At 45.0% G+C, this 13,197-nt stretch overlaps 1 protein-coding gene across 1 annotated transcript; it reads left to right on the top strand.

Moving 5' to 3' along the window:
- The first annotated feature begins 626 nt into the window (after nucleotides 1-626).
- On the top strand, nucleotides 627-5,252 carry mrps24 (mitochondrial ribosomal protein S24). Its single transcript, XM_080217118.1, has 4 exons — nucleotides 627-707; nucleotides 2,104-2,169; nucleotides 3,473-3,584; nucleotides 4,029-5,252. The coding sequence occupies exons 1-4, from the start codon at nucleotides 666-668 to the stop codon at nucleotides 4,310-4,312; spliced, it is 504 nt and encodes a 167-aa protein (XP_080073244.1). The 5' UTR covers nucleotides 627-665; the 3' UTR covers nucleotides 4,313-5,252.
- The last annotated feature ends 7,945 nt before the right edge of the window (nucleotides 5,253-13,197 follow it).

The raw sequence follows: 13,197 nt of genomic DNA, 5'->3' as shown, positions 1-13,197 counted from the left end.
CTTCTCTCAGTCTCAAGCATTCTGACGCCACACACACACTGGACTGCTCTTCTGGTTACCACATCTGGGCTTACTTTCACCCACCTCCTCAATTGGCGCCTCTGCTTTTTTTTGCCTCACGGCACCAGGGACCCAGGTTCGATTCCCGGCTTGGGTCACTATCTGTGCGGAGTCTGCACGTTCTCCCTGTGTCTGCCTGGGTGTCCTCCAGTTTCCTCCCGTAGTCCGAAAGACGTACTGGTTAGGTGCTAAATTCTCCCTCAGGGTGACCCCAACAGGCGCCAGAGTGTGCCGACCGAGGATTTTCACAGCAACTTCATTGCAATTTCAATGTGAAGCCTTACTTGTGGCACTAATAAAATAAACTTTTAAAATTAACACCTCAGCCCCCTCGTGCCTCGACCGTTAGCTCGACGCCCGCTGGCCTCGTGCCGCGCCTGCGCACTGCCCCACCCCGGCGCGAGGGCCGACCGTTGGTAACCCCAGCCGTGCCTTTGACCCCGACCCTCCTGCTGCGGCTCATTTCATTTCGTTCCGTTTTATTATTTTTACCTCTGCCGTCGAGAAGCCGTCCACAGGCTCAGACCTTCGGCGCTCACCGCAGTTATTTTTCTAAAAAAAATACTCGGCGCACTCTCTCTCCCACAGTCCTGTGCGAATGCAACATGGCGGCGGCGGCGGCAAGGAGCAGTTGTCGTCAGCTGCCGGTAAAGGAAAGCACTTTATGTTAGCGACAACGTTTTTAAAACGTCCCTGAGTGTCTGGGAAATGTCTCACTGGTAATCATATCGAGCAGAGGCGTGGTGGAGGAGAGGGGAGGATGCTTCCCTGGAAATAACGTCGGTGGCGATTGAGCGTGTTTTATCAAATATATATATACATATCTGAACAGGAGAAATGCACTGTGAGGAGCAGACCGTCCATCAGCATTCCTCGTTTCTCTCGCCTCCCACCACCCATTTTGCCTCTGAGAAACTCTTCGTATTTATCCATCACCTTTCACGACCACCAGCTCTTTCACAGTCACGAAAGTACTTCTCCAGAGCTTTGAAGAATCAAACGCACTCCAACTGTTAACTGTTTCTCTTTCCACCGCTGCAGCCAGATCTGCTGCGTTTTTCTGTTCTTATTTAAGTACAAGTGTTGCACTGGAGGAAACATCGCAATCTTTTTATGCACAGTGTGATCCCACGCACGATGGAACGTTTTGATAACTAAATAATTTGTTAGTATGATGTTGATTGAGGACTAACGACTTGTTTGGACAACGGGCATAATGCTCAATCTCTTTAAAGCCGCCAGTGAGAGCTTTAATTTGCACCCTAAAGAACTGACAAGGCTCAGCTCAAAAATATCTCTTTTAGTACAGCTAACTGAGCAGTGTTAGCCTCAACTTTTGTCCTCAATCCCCAGACTGGAACTTCCTCTTTGAACCTTGTGACTCGAGCCAAAACGCTAGCAGTTAATTTTAAATGCTGTCCGTACAGCTTGTTACGTAAATGTATTCTCTTTTAAAAAAGTGTGATGTGACCACAAGTTTATTTCAATAGATGAAATTTGATTATTTTGCAACAGCTTCCCGTCTTAAGTGTGAGGAACTCTGATAATTGTCATTTTTTTTCCTGAAGTAAACTTATACAAACATTTCTGGCAGCAAGATATTTAACACTGATCATTGTCAGGTGCTTTCCCTTTCTGCCCTTGATATGCTTCTCATTTCTTCACTATCAGTCATTGACTTGTTGTCTAGAAACTAGAGAGGTCTCGTCCAGGTCTTTTGGAGAGATCATTTTCATACGTTTATAACCCAGTCTCAGGAATTAAATCTGGCAACATGAGAAGACGTAAATAACTGAAACCGTTAACTTGTCCTTTGCCCCTGCTACAGGCCAGCTTCTGATAACTCTTTTTCTATCTTTAATCGCAAAGCCCCATCACCTGTTTGATTGTTAAAATACAATTGCAGGGTCAGTGAGAAAAAAATTATCACACTGGGAAGAAATTCCCAAAACAAAGAAGGAAGACGAACTAATTTAAATTTTGCTCAATTGAATGTTAATTCATTAAGTTTGCAATTTAAGATTAAACTTTTTTGAATTTCAGATTCTGTCATCTTGGCAATGTGTGATTGCATGGAGAAGTATACAAACAACAGCATCATGCTTCAAGGTAAAAAAGTGTTACTTCAGTTAACTATCAGAGATTTGACTGAACTCATCTGCTGACCTGAGAAGCTTGACGAACCTTTAACTGATGAAAAATGTAAAAGCCAGGGTCGCACAGTGCTTATTGCTGCTGCCTGACTCCAGGGACCCAGGTTCAATTCCAGCTTCAGGTATCTGTGTGGAGATTGCACATTCTCTCAGCCACGTGCTCAAGTTTTCTCCCACAGTCCACAGATATGTAGGCAAGGTGGATGGGCGACAGTAAAATTGCCTATTAGTGTTTGGATGTGTGCCGAGCTGGACTGGCGCCTGGCCTGAGTGTATTCTGCCTCAGTAGGCTAGGCTCCGACACCCCCGGACCTTGAATTGGAGTAAACCATTAGTGGAAGTGAAAATGGAGAAGACTTAACTGGTAATACTGGGGTGGTCAAGCAACACCAGGTTTTAGTCCAACCGATTTATTTGATAGTAAACTCTCAAGCTTTTGAGGGGACTCCCTCTTCGTCAGGTGAATGGAGAGTTCTGGCCTCGGACAGAGCAGATAAAGCACAGACAGTTTAGAGATTACTGATTAGAATGCGAATCTTTACACCTAACCTGCTGTTCAAGTCCTAAAGTGGCTGACAATGTGTGTGGAAGGAGCATTGATCACAGGTTAAAGGCTCCAGACAGCACAGTGAGTGAGGTTTTGCAAACCCAGGCAAGTCATGGGGGTTACAGATAGTGCGACATGAACCCAAGATCCCTGTTGAGACCATCCTGATGTGTGTGGAACTTGGCTATCAGTCTCCGCTCAGCGACTCTGCGCTGTCGTGAAGGCCACCTTGGAGAACGCTTACCCGAAGGTCAGAGGCTGAATGCCCGTGACCACTGAAGTGTTTGCCAACAGGAAGGGGACAGTCTTGCCTGGTGATTGTCGAGCGATGTTCATTCATCCATTGTCATAGCGTCTCCCCAATGTACCATGCTTCGGAACATCCTTTCTTGCAACCTATCAGGTCGACAATTCCAACACCGGCACATCCACATCGTGGTCAAGCAACCCAAGGAGAAATGGACAGGAAGTGAAAGATAATTCACAAGTGGGAAATTAGAACAAAAATATTCACACAGATTTTTAAAGAACTCTAATAAATTGGTTAAATGTCATTTCCCTTTACAAAACCATGCCAATTCATCCTGGTTCTGTTGACTTTTTCTAAGTGCGCAGCTAGACCCTCTTTAATGATCAATTCTAACACATTCCCCATGACAGACATTAAGCTAACTAGCCTACAGATTCACTATGGATGAACTTATTTTTCCAGAATCGAGCAGCTCGTGTTCGTGTTGGCAAAGGTGATAAACCAGTTACCTACGAGGAGGTGCATCCACCTCACTTCATTGCTCACAGGAAAGGTTGGCTCTCTCAACACACCAGTAAGTGATTTACAGATTTATTTCTGAATACATTAAAATCAACTAGCCATAGTTAGCAATAAAATACCCCAAGATTTCCCTAAAAGAAAGATAGCACGGTAAAATGCATTGACTGTACACAAGGCGGTATCATTGTTTACAGTTTCCAAGTAAACCACTTGGCCAGTACAGCATATGAGAAAATGAATGGAGATTGATTTAAATTGGATATGACTGAAAAATTTATAATTGTGATTTAATCTGCTAATGGTGTTCCGATTTCAAAAAGTTCAGCAATCTTTGTACATAAAGAAATATGGATGATAGCCTTCCCCACAAGTTGTTCTCAACAGACTGCCCAGAGGGTAGTGCTGTTGAGGACTTGTATGATTTGCTATCGGATTAACTGTGCTGGCAACACTTGGGCAACAGTAAAGGACACTAAACATCTTCAACTTGATTCAGGCAACCTGGATGGCGAAGAGGGAGCTGCAGACCGCACAATTGAAGATGTTTTCATTCGCAAATTTATTTTTGGAACATTCCATGGATGTCTGGCCAATGAAGTGGTTTTGAAGAGAAGAGCTAACGTCATTGTCATCTGCGCCATCTTCATTCAGAAATTGCCACCTCAAAAGTTCTATTTCTTAATTGGCTATACTGAGACTCTCCTTTCATACCTGTATAAATGTCCTGTCAAGATGGAAGTTCAGACAGTGGAGAAGAAAATTGTGTACAAATACATATGATTGTATGCTACTGTATGCTCCAATTATTCAGTTAGTACTATTGCCTGATGGTTTTGTAAAATTAAAACCACTCTACCTTTTGGATTCACAATGGTAATTGTTGCAGTAGTTTATCTGCCTTTTCTAATTTTGTCCTTTCTGCCATTATGCTATGTTTTGTATGCTACACATTAAAAACTGTGGGCTTTAAACTCAGAATCCCGACAGTGCAGATGGAGGCCATCCAGCCCAATGAGCCTGCACCCACAACAATCCCACGTGACACTAAGGGGCAATTTAGCATGGCGGGAAACCAGAGGAAACCCATGCAGACAAGGGGAGAATGGGCAAATGCCACATGGACCTGAGTGCCACCTGAGTTTGGATTTGATAGCTGGCACTGAGGCAGCAGTGTTAACCACTGTGCCGGCTTTGTAGATGCAGGAGTCAAGGTCCTGCTACTTAACACCAGAGGCTGGCATCGAGTTAAGAAAGCAGTATCGAATTCACAGTGCAATTCAATGAAAACCAGAAGTTACTGGACACAGTCAGTCATCTCTGGCTGCAGATGCACGCTGCTGCAAGGGAAATCAGAGCAGCAGTTGGTCAAACTACTGAAATATCACCTTAATCGGCCAATGGTAATATTGATGCAACTAAGGGAAATCAATTTCAAACAAGTGTGCAAGTCATCGTAATCCTGCAACACTGTGAAATGTAGGAGCTATAGCTAGACTGCTTCTTTAAATAGGATTGGCTTAGGGCAGGAAGTCTCTGAAATCTGTATTGCTTTCCATTTGGCAGCCCTGTATGTGAGTGTTCATTAAATGTAGATAAATGTATGTATAAATGTCATTAAATGTAGATGACTTTGGTAAAATTCTAAATTATGGCCATTTTACTGTCTACCATTCCCTAGAACTGAAGTCACATTAATAAACAAATGACTTTAAAATAGTGATACTGCATTTAAATGGCTATGATCTATACAGTAGTCATTAATTGTTGAATATTTTAAGAATTGTTTACAAAAACAAAGATGAAGCTCTTGTTTCAAAGTTGAAGACCTAGTAATATATGCTGCCCTCTCATGGTGCTTCCCTTCATTACAAGAAGACAGCAACAAATGTGATTTTTTTTGCATGCAATTTTCTTTCGTAAATACTAGAAAAGAACATAAGAACATAAGAAATAGGAGCAGGAGTAGGCCATCTAGCCCTTCGAGCCTGCCCCGCCATTCAATAAGATCATGGCTGATCTGTCGTGGCTCAGTTCCACTTTCCCGCCCTCTCCCCATAACCCTTAATCCCCTCTCTTATCAAGAACCCATCAACCCGCTTCTTAAAAATATTTAGCGAGGCAGCCTCCACCACTTCAACGGGCAGAGAATTCCAGAGATTCACCACCCTTTGAGTGAACAAGTTCCTCCTCAACTCCGTTCTAAACCGCCTCCCCTTTATTTTGAGGCTGTGCCCCCTAGTCCTACTGTCTTTTTTGAGCGGGAAGAGTCTCTCCACCTCTATCCTATCCATCCCATTCATCATCTTATACGTCTCAATGAGATCTCCCCTCATTCTTCTAAACTCTAACGAGTACAAGCCTAGTTTATTCAGCCTCTCCTCATAGCTCAATCCCCTCAACTCCGGTATCAGCCTAGTAAACCTCCTCTGCACTCCCTCCAGGGCCAAAATATCCTTGTGCAGGTGCGGCGCCCAAAACTGCACACAGTACTCCAGCTGCGGCCTCACCAATGCCCTATACAGCTGCAGCAAGACCTCCCTACTTTTATATTCAATCCCCCTCGCTATGAAGGCCAGCATCCCATTCGCCTTCCTGACCACCTGCTGCACCTGCAAGCTGGGTTTTTGCGACTCATGCACAAGGACCCCGAGGTCCCTCTGCACCGTCGCCTGCTGCAGTTTTTCGCCACGTAAGTAATAGTCCTTCCTACCATTCTTCCTACCAAAGTGGACCACCTCACACTTGCCAACATTAAATTCCATTTGCCAGTTCCTGGCCCATTCGCCCAGCCTATCTAGATCCTTCTGCAGACTCTCCACACCCTCCGCACAATTTGCCGTTCCGCCAATCTTGGTGTCATCAGCAAATTTCGACACCCTACACTCGGTTCCCTCCTCCAGATCATCTATATAAATGGTAAATAGCTGAGGCCCCAGCACCGACCCCTGGGGCACTCCACTAGTCACCAACCGCCAATCCGAATAGCACCCGTTGACCCCCACTCTCTGCCTCCTATTTGACAACCAATCCTCTATCCACGCTAACACCCTACCCCCAACTCCATGCCCCCTTACCTTCTGCAATAACCTCTTGTGAGGTACCTTGTCAAACGCCTTCTGAAAATCAAGACAGACCACATCCACCGGCTCTCCTCTATCCACCGCCCTAGACACATCCTCATAGAACTCCAATAAATTTGTCAGACACGACTTCCCTTTAACGAAACTGTGCTGCGTCTGCTCTATCAAGCAATTCCCCTCAAGATGCCTCGCTATTTCCTCCTTGATGACGGATTCTAACATTTTACCCACAACAGACGTTAAACTAACCGGCCTATAATTCCCTGCCTTTTGCCTGGCACCCTTCTTAAACAACAGCGTAACATTAGCCGCTTTCCAATCTTCCGGCACTTCCCCAGAATCCAGCGACGTTTGGAAAATAACCACCAAGGCATCCACTATGACCTCCGCCATTTCTTTCAGAGCCCTCGGCTGCAGTCCATCCAGTCCTGGGGACTTGTCCACAATCAGTCCCTCCAGTCTGTCGAGCACCGCCTCTCTAGTAACAGTAATGTCATTGAGACCCTCCAGTCCTACCACCTTTCCATCGCTAACACCCGGCAAATTATTCACGTCTTCCTCTGTGAAGACCGAAACAAAAAAGTTATTCAAGACCTCAGCCATTTCCCCATCCCCTTCCACTAAGTCCCCCCTCTCATCCTCTAAGGGTCCAACGTTCACCCTAGCCAGCCTCTTCCTTTTTATATATTTATAAAAACTCTTGCTATCCTTTTTTATATTAAGCGCTAGCCCAGCTTCATGGTTTCTCCTACCCTTCTTTATCAACTTCTTTGTCAATCTTTGTTGATATTTAAACCTCTCTCAATCCTCTTCTTGCCCACTACTCTTAGCTACTCTAAATGCCTCCACTTTTAATTTAACACTTTCCTTCACCTCCTTCGTTATCCACGGCTTATTACCTCTCCTCCTACGGTCCTTTTTAACCATCAGAATAAATTTCTGCTGAGCACCAAGAAAGATCTCCTTAAAGATCCTCCACTGCTCCTCAGCAGACCTACCTTCCAACGCGCTCCCCCAGTCAACATTTGCCAATTCTTCTCTCATCCCACCGTACTCCCCTCTGTTCAAACAAAGGACGCGTGTCCGGGATCCCACTTTCTCCTCCTCCATCTGCATCAGAAACTCCACCATACAATGATCACCCTCTCCAAGAGGATCCTTCACCGCAAGGTCCCTAATTCTACCCGCCTCATTACATAACACCAGATCGAAGATAGCTCGCTCCCTCGTCGGCTCCAACACACACTGTTCAAGGAAACTATCCCGGCAGCATTCCAAGAACTCCTCCTCGAGCCCACCGCGTCCAACATGGGTCGACCAATCAATATGTAGATTGAAATCCCCCATAATTATCGCCGTTCCATTCCTGCACGCCGCACTTATTTGCGCGTTAACAGCCCGCCCCACCTCCACGTCATTATTTGGGGGCCTATAGACGATACCCACCAGCATCTTCCTCCCTTTGCTGTTCTTAATCTCCACCCACAACGATTCCACTTTCTGCTCTTTGGTTCCTATATCATCCCTTGCTACCACCCTGATGCTATCCTTAATCAGCAGAGCTACGCCCCCCACTTTTTCCTCTCGCCTATCCTTCCTAAACACTTGATACCCCTGGACATTCGGCTCCCAGTCCCTGTCACCTTGCAGCCACGTCTCTGTAATGGCCACCAGATCATATCCATTTGTGCTGATCTGCGCCACCAGCTCATCCACTATCTGAATGCACGAAGCATTCGGAATAAAAAGTGCCTTCATCCCAGCCTTCACCTGGACCCTATTTGCCAGAACGCCACCAACCATACTCACGCCCCCTACTCCCTTAATTATTGGGACATCCTCGGCCTCTTCCCTTAGCTGTAACCCTCTCCTTAACTTTAGACCCCGTAATGTCACCTACCCTCGCACCCTCCCCCCCCTTAATTAGTTTAAAGCCCTGTCTACAGTCCTATTTACACGATTCGCCAGGACTCTGGTCCCAGCACGGTTCAGACCAACCCCATCCCGCCCGAACAGGTCCCACCTACCCCAATACTGATGCCAATGCCCCATAAATTCAAATCAATTCCTCCCACACCAATCCCTGAGCCACCCATTCACTTCCTTAATCTTATCAACCTTACGCCCGTCTGCACTTGGTTCAGGCAGTAACCCAGAGATAACCACCTTGTCGGTTCTACTTTTTAATTCCATTCCCAGCTTTTCATACTCCCTCCCCAGATCCTCAGTTCGCATTTTGCCTACGTCGTTGGCACCCACATGTACCACAACGACTGGATTCTCACCCTCCCACTCCAGGTTCCTCTGCAGCCCAGATGCAACATCCCGGACCCGAGCACCAAGCAGACAACACACCCTTCTGTGCACTTTGTCATTGTGACAAAGGACAGTGTCAATACCCTTAACCCCACTATCTCCAATTACTACTACGTTCCTTTTCACCTTCTCTTTGCCTATGTCCTGCTGCATCACTGTACTGTGTGCAGTTTGCTCACCAACCTCACCTCCCTCGTTCTCGTCCAGACTGGAAGCAAGAACCTCAAACCTGTTATGCAGATTGAGAGGCTGAGGCATCCGCTCCCCACCCCCCTTCCTCCGTTCCCGACCCCCCTTCCTCCTCTCAGAAGCCCCCTCTTGTTCCTGACCATTAGAGTTAGCCAGTCTGGGGGGGGGGGGGGGGGGTGGATGTCATTTGCACCCCATTGACAATGGCACCCTCTCTCCCCCTGATGAGCCTCAGTGTCTGTAGCTCAGCGGCCAGCTCATCTACCTTGAGCTAGAGCTCCTCCAGCAACCTGCACTTACTGCAGACGTGGTCACTGGGAAGGACCTGGGGTCCACCAGTTTCCACATCATACAGAAACAACAGACCACATGCTCCTCCACTATTCACTGTAGTAATATTGAAAATTTCCACACGAACTTACCTGGCCCTTTTTCTCCCCAGCCCTTTGGATCCAAAGCCCTAATAGCTCACTCTGCTTCCCACTCACTCCACTGCCCGCTCCGACGCTGCCTGCTGTCTACACCAGGCCTCCTTTTAAACCTGGCGCTGTTTTAAAGCCTGCTCCCCCACAACTCCCTGCAATCCACTCCCTTAGAATTCTTAAAGCGGTAAATACAAAAAGCCCGCAAAAATGCTTTTAAATGATTTAAACAGTTCTACAAGATAAGTTCTTACTACAAAAGTGCTTTAAACTTATTTAAACAGGTTTTTAATAGGTAAATTCTTATCTGTCTCTCTGCTCCTTCACTCGTCTGCTCCAGCTAATCAATCAGTTTCTCCTGACTTGAATTTTATTCAGGTTTGTCAGTGCTCCATTCAGACAATTGGGGCCTGAGCCAAGGACAGGCACTCCTGCCTCACCGTTGGAATTCAACTCTTTTATCCTCCAATGGATCAAGGCTGATCAGAACAAGCACTTGATAGGATTTTGATCACACTGCTGGGCTTAAAGAGTCCTGACATTGGAAGTAATTGGCTAAGAAATTTTTCCTCTTTCTGCAAGGGACATAGCTCAGCAATTTTGTACTTTGTTGCAACTACTGGAACAGCTTGGCTAGTGACACCATATTTTGGGCGCTAAGATTTGTCAAGGCTTATAACCTTGGCTGTATCCATTGTGTTCAGTTGTTCTCTTATCACACAGACTGAATTCAATTCGTTGAAGATTGGCTGATGTGAGGGTGGAAACATTGGGGGCAGAGATGAATCATGCACTCCACAATTCAGCCACTTTCAGCACTGTAACAATCAATCACATGTTGCAGCATTTGGAAAAAAACTACTACTTCAACTCTTCAAACGGTGGCTCCACGTCTCATCCTACCTTCTCCACAAGCTCAGAAGATGTGGCATCTGCCCTTCCATCCTGTCCCTTCTCACATCCCCAACACTTTTTCCAGCCCAAACCACACTCTCCTTGTACTCAACATCCTGACCTTCCATTTTGTCCCTTCTCACATCCCTAAACACTCCTTCCAGCCCAAACCTCACTCTCCTTGTACTCAGCATCCTGTAAATCAATATTTATGATGTGCTGGGGGTGCACAAACACAAATTGAGTGATTGCTTTGCTCAGTACTTTGTTCTATGCCAGACTGGTCACCTTGCTCTTCTTTTCAGTGTGATTGTCCTGCACACGAGAATTCTCATTGGAGGAAACCACATACAGAAGTTCGGTGAAATCTCTACACCTATTCAAAATGAAGTTCTTACAAAACAACAGAACTGGTTGTCTGCATTTGATGTCAAGTACATAAATGCACTGTGTAAAATACAAGCTATTGTAGTGAAAACTCCCAGCTGCAATAAAAAGGGCATCGGAAAAAGTCTCTCAACAGCAGGTTAAGAGTTACTCACCTGGTGAAGGAGCAGAGCTCCGAAAGCTCATGATTCCACATAAATCTGTTGGATTTTAACCTGGCGTTGCGAGACTTCTTACTGTGCCCATCCCAGTCCAATGCCGGCATCTCCACATCTTAAAAAGGAGGAAACATAGAAGATATGAGCAGGGGGAGGCCATTTGGCCCTTCAAGTCTGCTCTGCCATTAATCAGGATCATCACTGATTGTCCAACCCAAGAGTCTAATCCTGCTTTCTCCCCATAACCTTTGATCCCAGTCACCCCAAGTGCTATATTCAGCTACCTTGAATATATTCAATGTTTTGACATCAATAACTTCCTGTGGTAATGAATTCCACAGGCTCACTACTCTTTGGGTGAAGAAATGTCTCCTCATCTCCATCCTAAATGGTCTAACCCAAATCTTCAGACTATGACCCCTGGTTCTGGATGCCCCTCCCTGCATCTGCCCTATTTAGTCCTGTTAGAATTTTATAAGTCTCAATGAGATTCCCCCTCATTCGTCTGAACTCCAGTGAAAACAATCCTAATCTAGTCAATGTCTCCCCATACATCAGTCCCGCCATCCCCAGAATCAGCCTGGTAAACCTTCACTGCACTCCCTTGAGAGCAACAACATCCTTCCTCAGAAAGAGGGAAACCAAAACCAGGGTGGGGGGGGGCTGAGAGACACAGTATCAAGTTTGAGGAAGTTTTAATTAGCGAAATCACAGATATAAAATCTTCCATGAACCAGAGCAATCATGCATTGTAACAGAAGAAGTGTCCTTTGCCATTAAAGAAAAGCATTCCTTGATTCATCGCAGTGGTAACTTGGTGCAGTTTTATTAATTCAGTTGACAATGAGTTGATCACAAAGGCATTTTAAAGAGAATCTCCTGTCCTCCACTTCAGTAACCTGATATAAAATCAATGAAAATAATTTGAAAATGGAACAAATATTTAAAAGCTCAATTAACGCACACAAGGCAATTTCAGTGCAAGTTAATTTTTCTTTAATCTGTAAAAACTACAATTCTGCAGTTAAAAATGAGCACCTCGCAAGCTTTCTTGAAGCAGGGGAATTTCAACAATCAGATTGTCAATCCAGGGCCTGTACAATTCACGTATATTTAAAACTCCAGGAACTTTGCACTGTTAATGGAAATTTTACCCCATGTGACCCTAGCTGATAGTGAACTAGATGAGAATATTCTGGGGAAGAGTTTTCCTGTTTATAAATCTGTATTTCGTAAATGTATATCTAATATTGCTGTAAATACCATGTAATGGTGACATCCCTGTGCACTAATTTTAAGGATTAAAGGTTGCAGAGGTGACTTTATATGCGGAGTTGGATAGGATTCACTGAACTCAACGTGGGTCAGGTCGTCATCTTGAGTGCAACTAGGGTTCAACCAAATTTGTTGCATCACTCAACACACATTCAACTGCATCTACTATTTATCTGCCCATTTTAAGTCATGCAATTTTATACCTATTTAAGATTAAAAAGTAAACACTACCTGCTCATTTTCACATCCTTTCATATCTCTCAAATTAAGCATGGTAGAAAAGTTGCTGGCATCTCAAAATGGTTTATTAGTGCTGTTGGCCAAACTGAATGAGATTCCCCACACTGCACATTACAACATAAAAACATTGGCATTTTTATGCTCCAATATATTTTATTGAAGCGTAAAAACATACTAGCCTTGCAAATTTATACTCAACATTGTCCCTCCTCATACCATGCACACAAACAGCACTCCAGCTTCCCCAACTGGCCTTTATACCTCCTTCTCGCCCTCTGAGTTTGGAAGCTGACTTGCTTACCATTAATTCCACAACTTCCTTAATTCATGCCCCCTCAGGGTTCTCGCTTCATATCTCCCGTCCGTGTTCAACAACGGACTCCACTTTCTTTCTGTGGCCTCTGAGGCTGGTCCGATACATCAGGCAACTCCAGAATTTATCAACCCATATTTCTGCCCTTTTGCGATCCATTCTCACTGTTTCAAAATCCATGCTAGATTTTTCCAATGTGCCAAACTGTTGAGCTAACAGCACACAAGTTCCTGGCGTTTTAAATGTGTCTGAGTTATGCCCTGGATTCCATTGCTTTCAGAAAGCCTCTGATCCGCTTCCTAGAGTGGCTTCAAGCCCCAATTAATCGTAAAGCTGGAAATATATTTTGAGTACTTACTTGCTGAGTACTTACAGCTGTGTCACAGTGGTT

This window comes from Carcharhinus amblyrhynchos, chromosome 34 (assembly GCF_965287045.1).
Source record: "Carcharhinus amblyrhynchos chromosome 34, sCarAmb.v2.hapA, whole genome shotgun sequence".
In the NCBI taxonomy this organism is placed as follows: Eukaryota; Metazoa; Chordata; class Chondrichthyes; order Carcharhiniformes; family Carcharhinidae; genus Carcharhinus; species Carcharhinus amblyrhynchos.
Note: the sequence above shows the minus strand (reverse complement) of the source record. Positions and strands in the feature narration are given on the sequence as shown.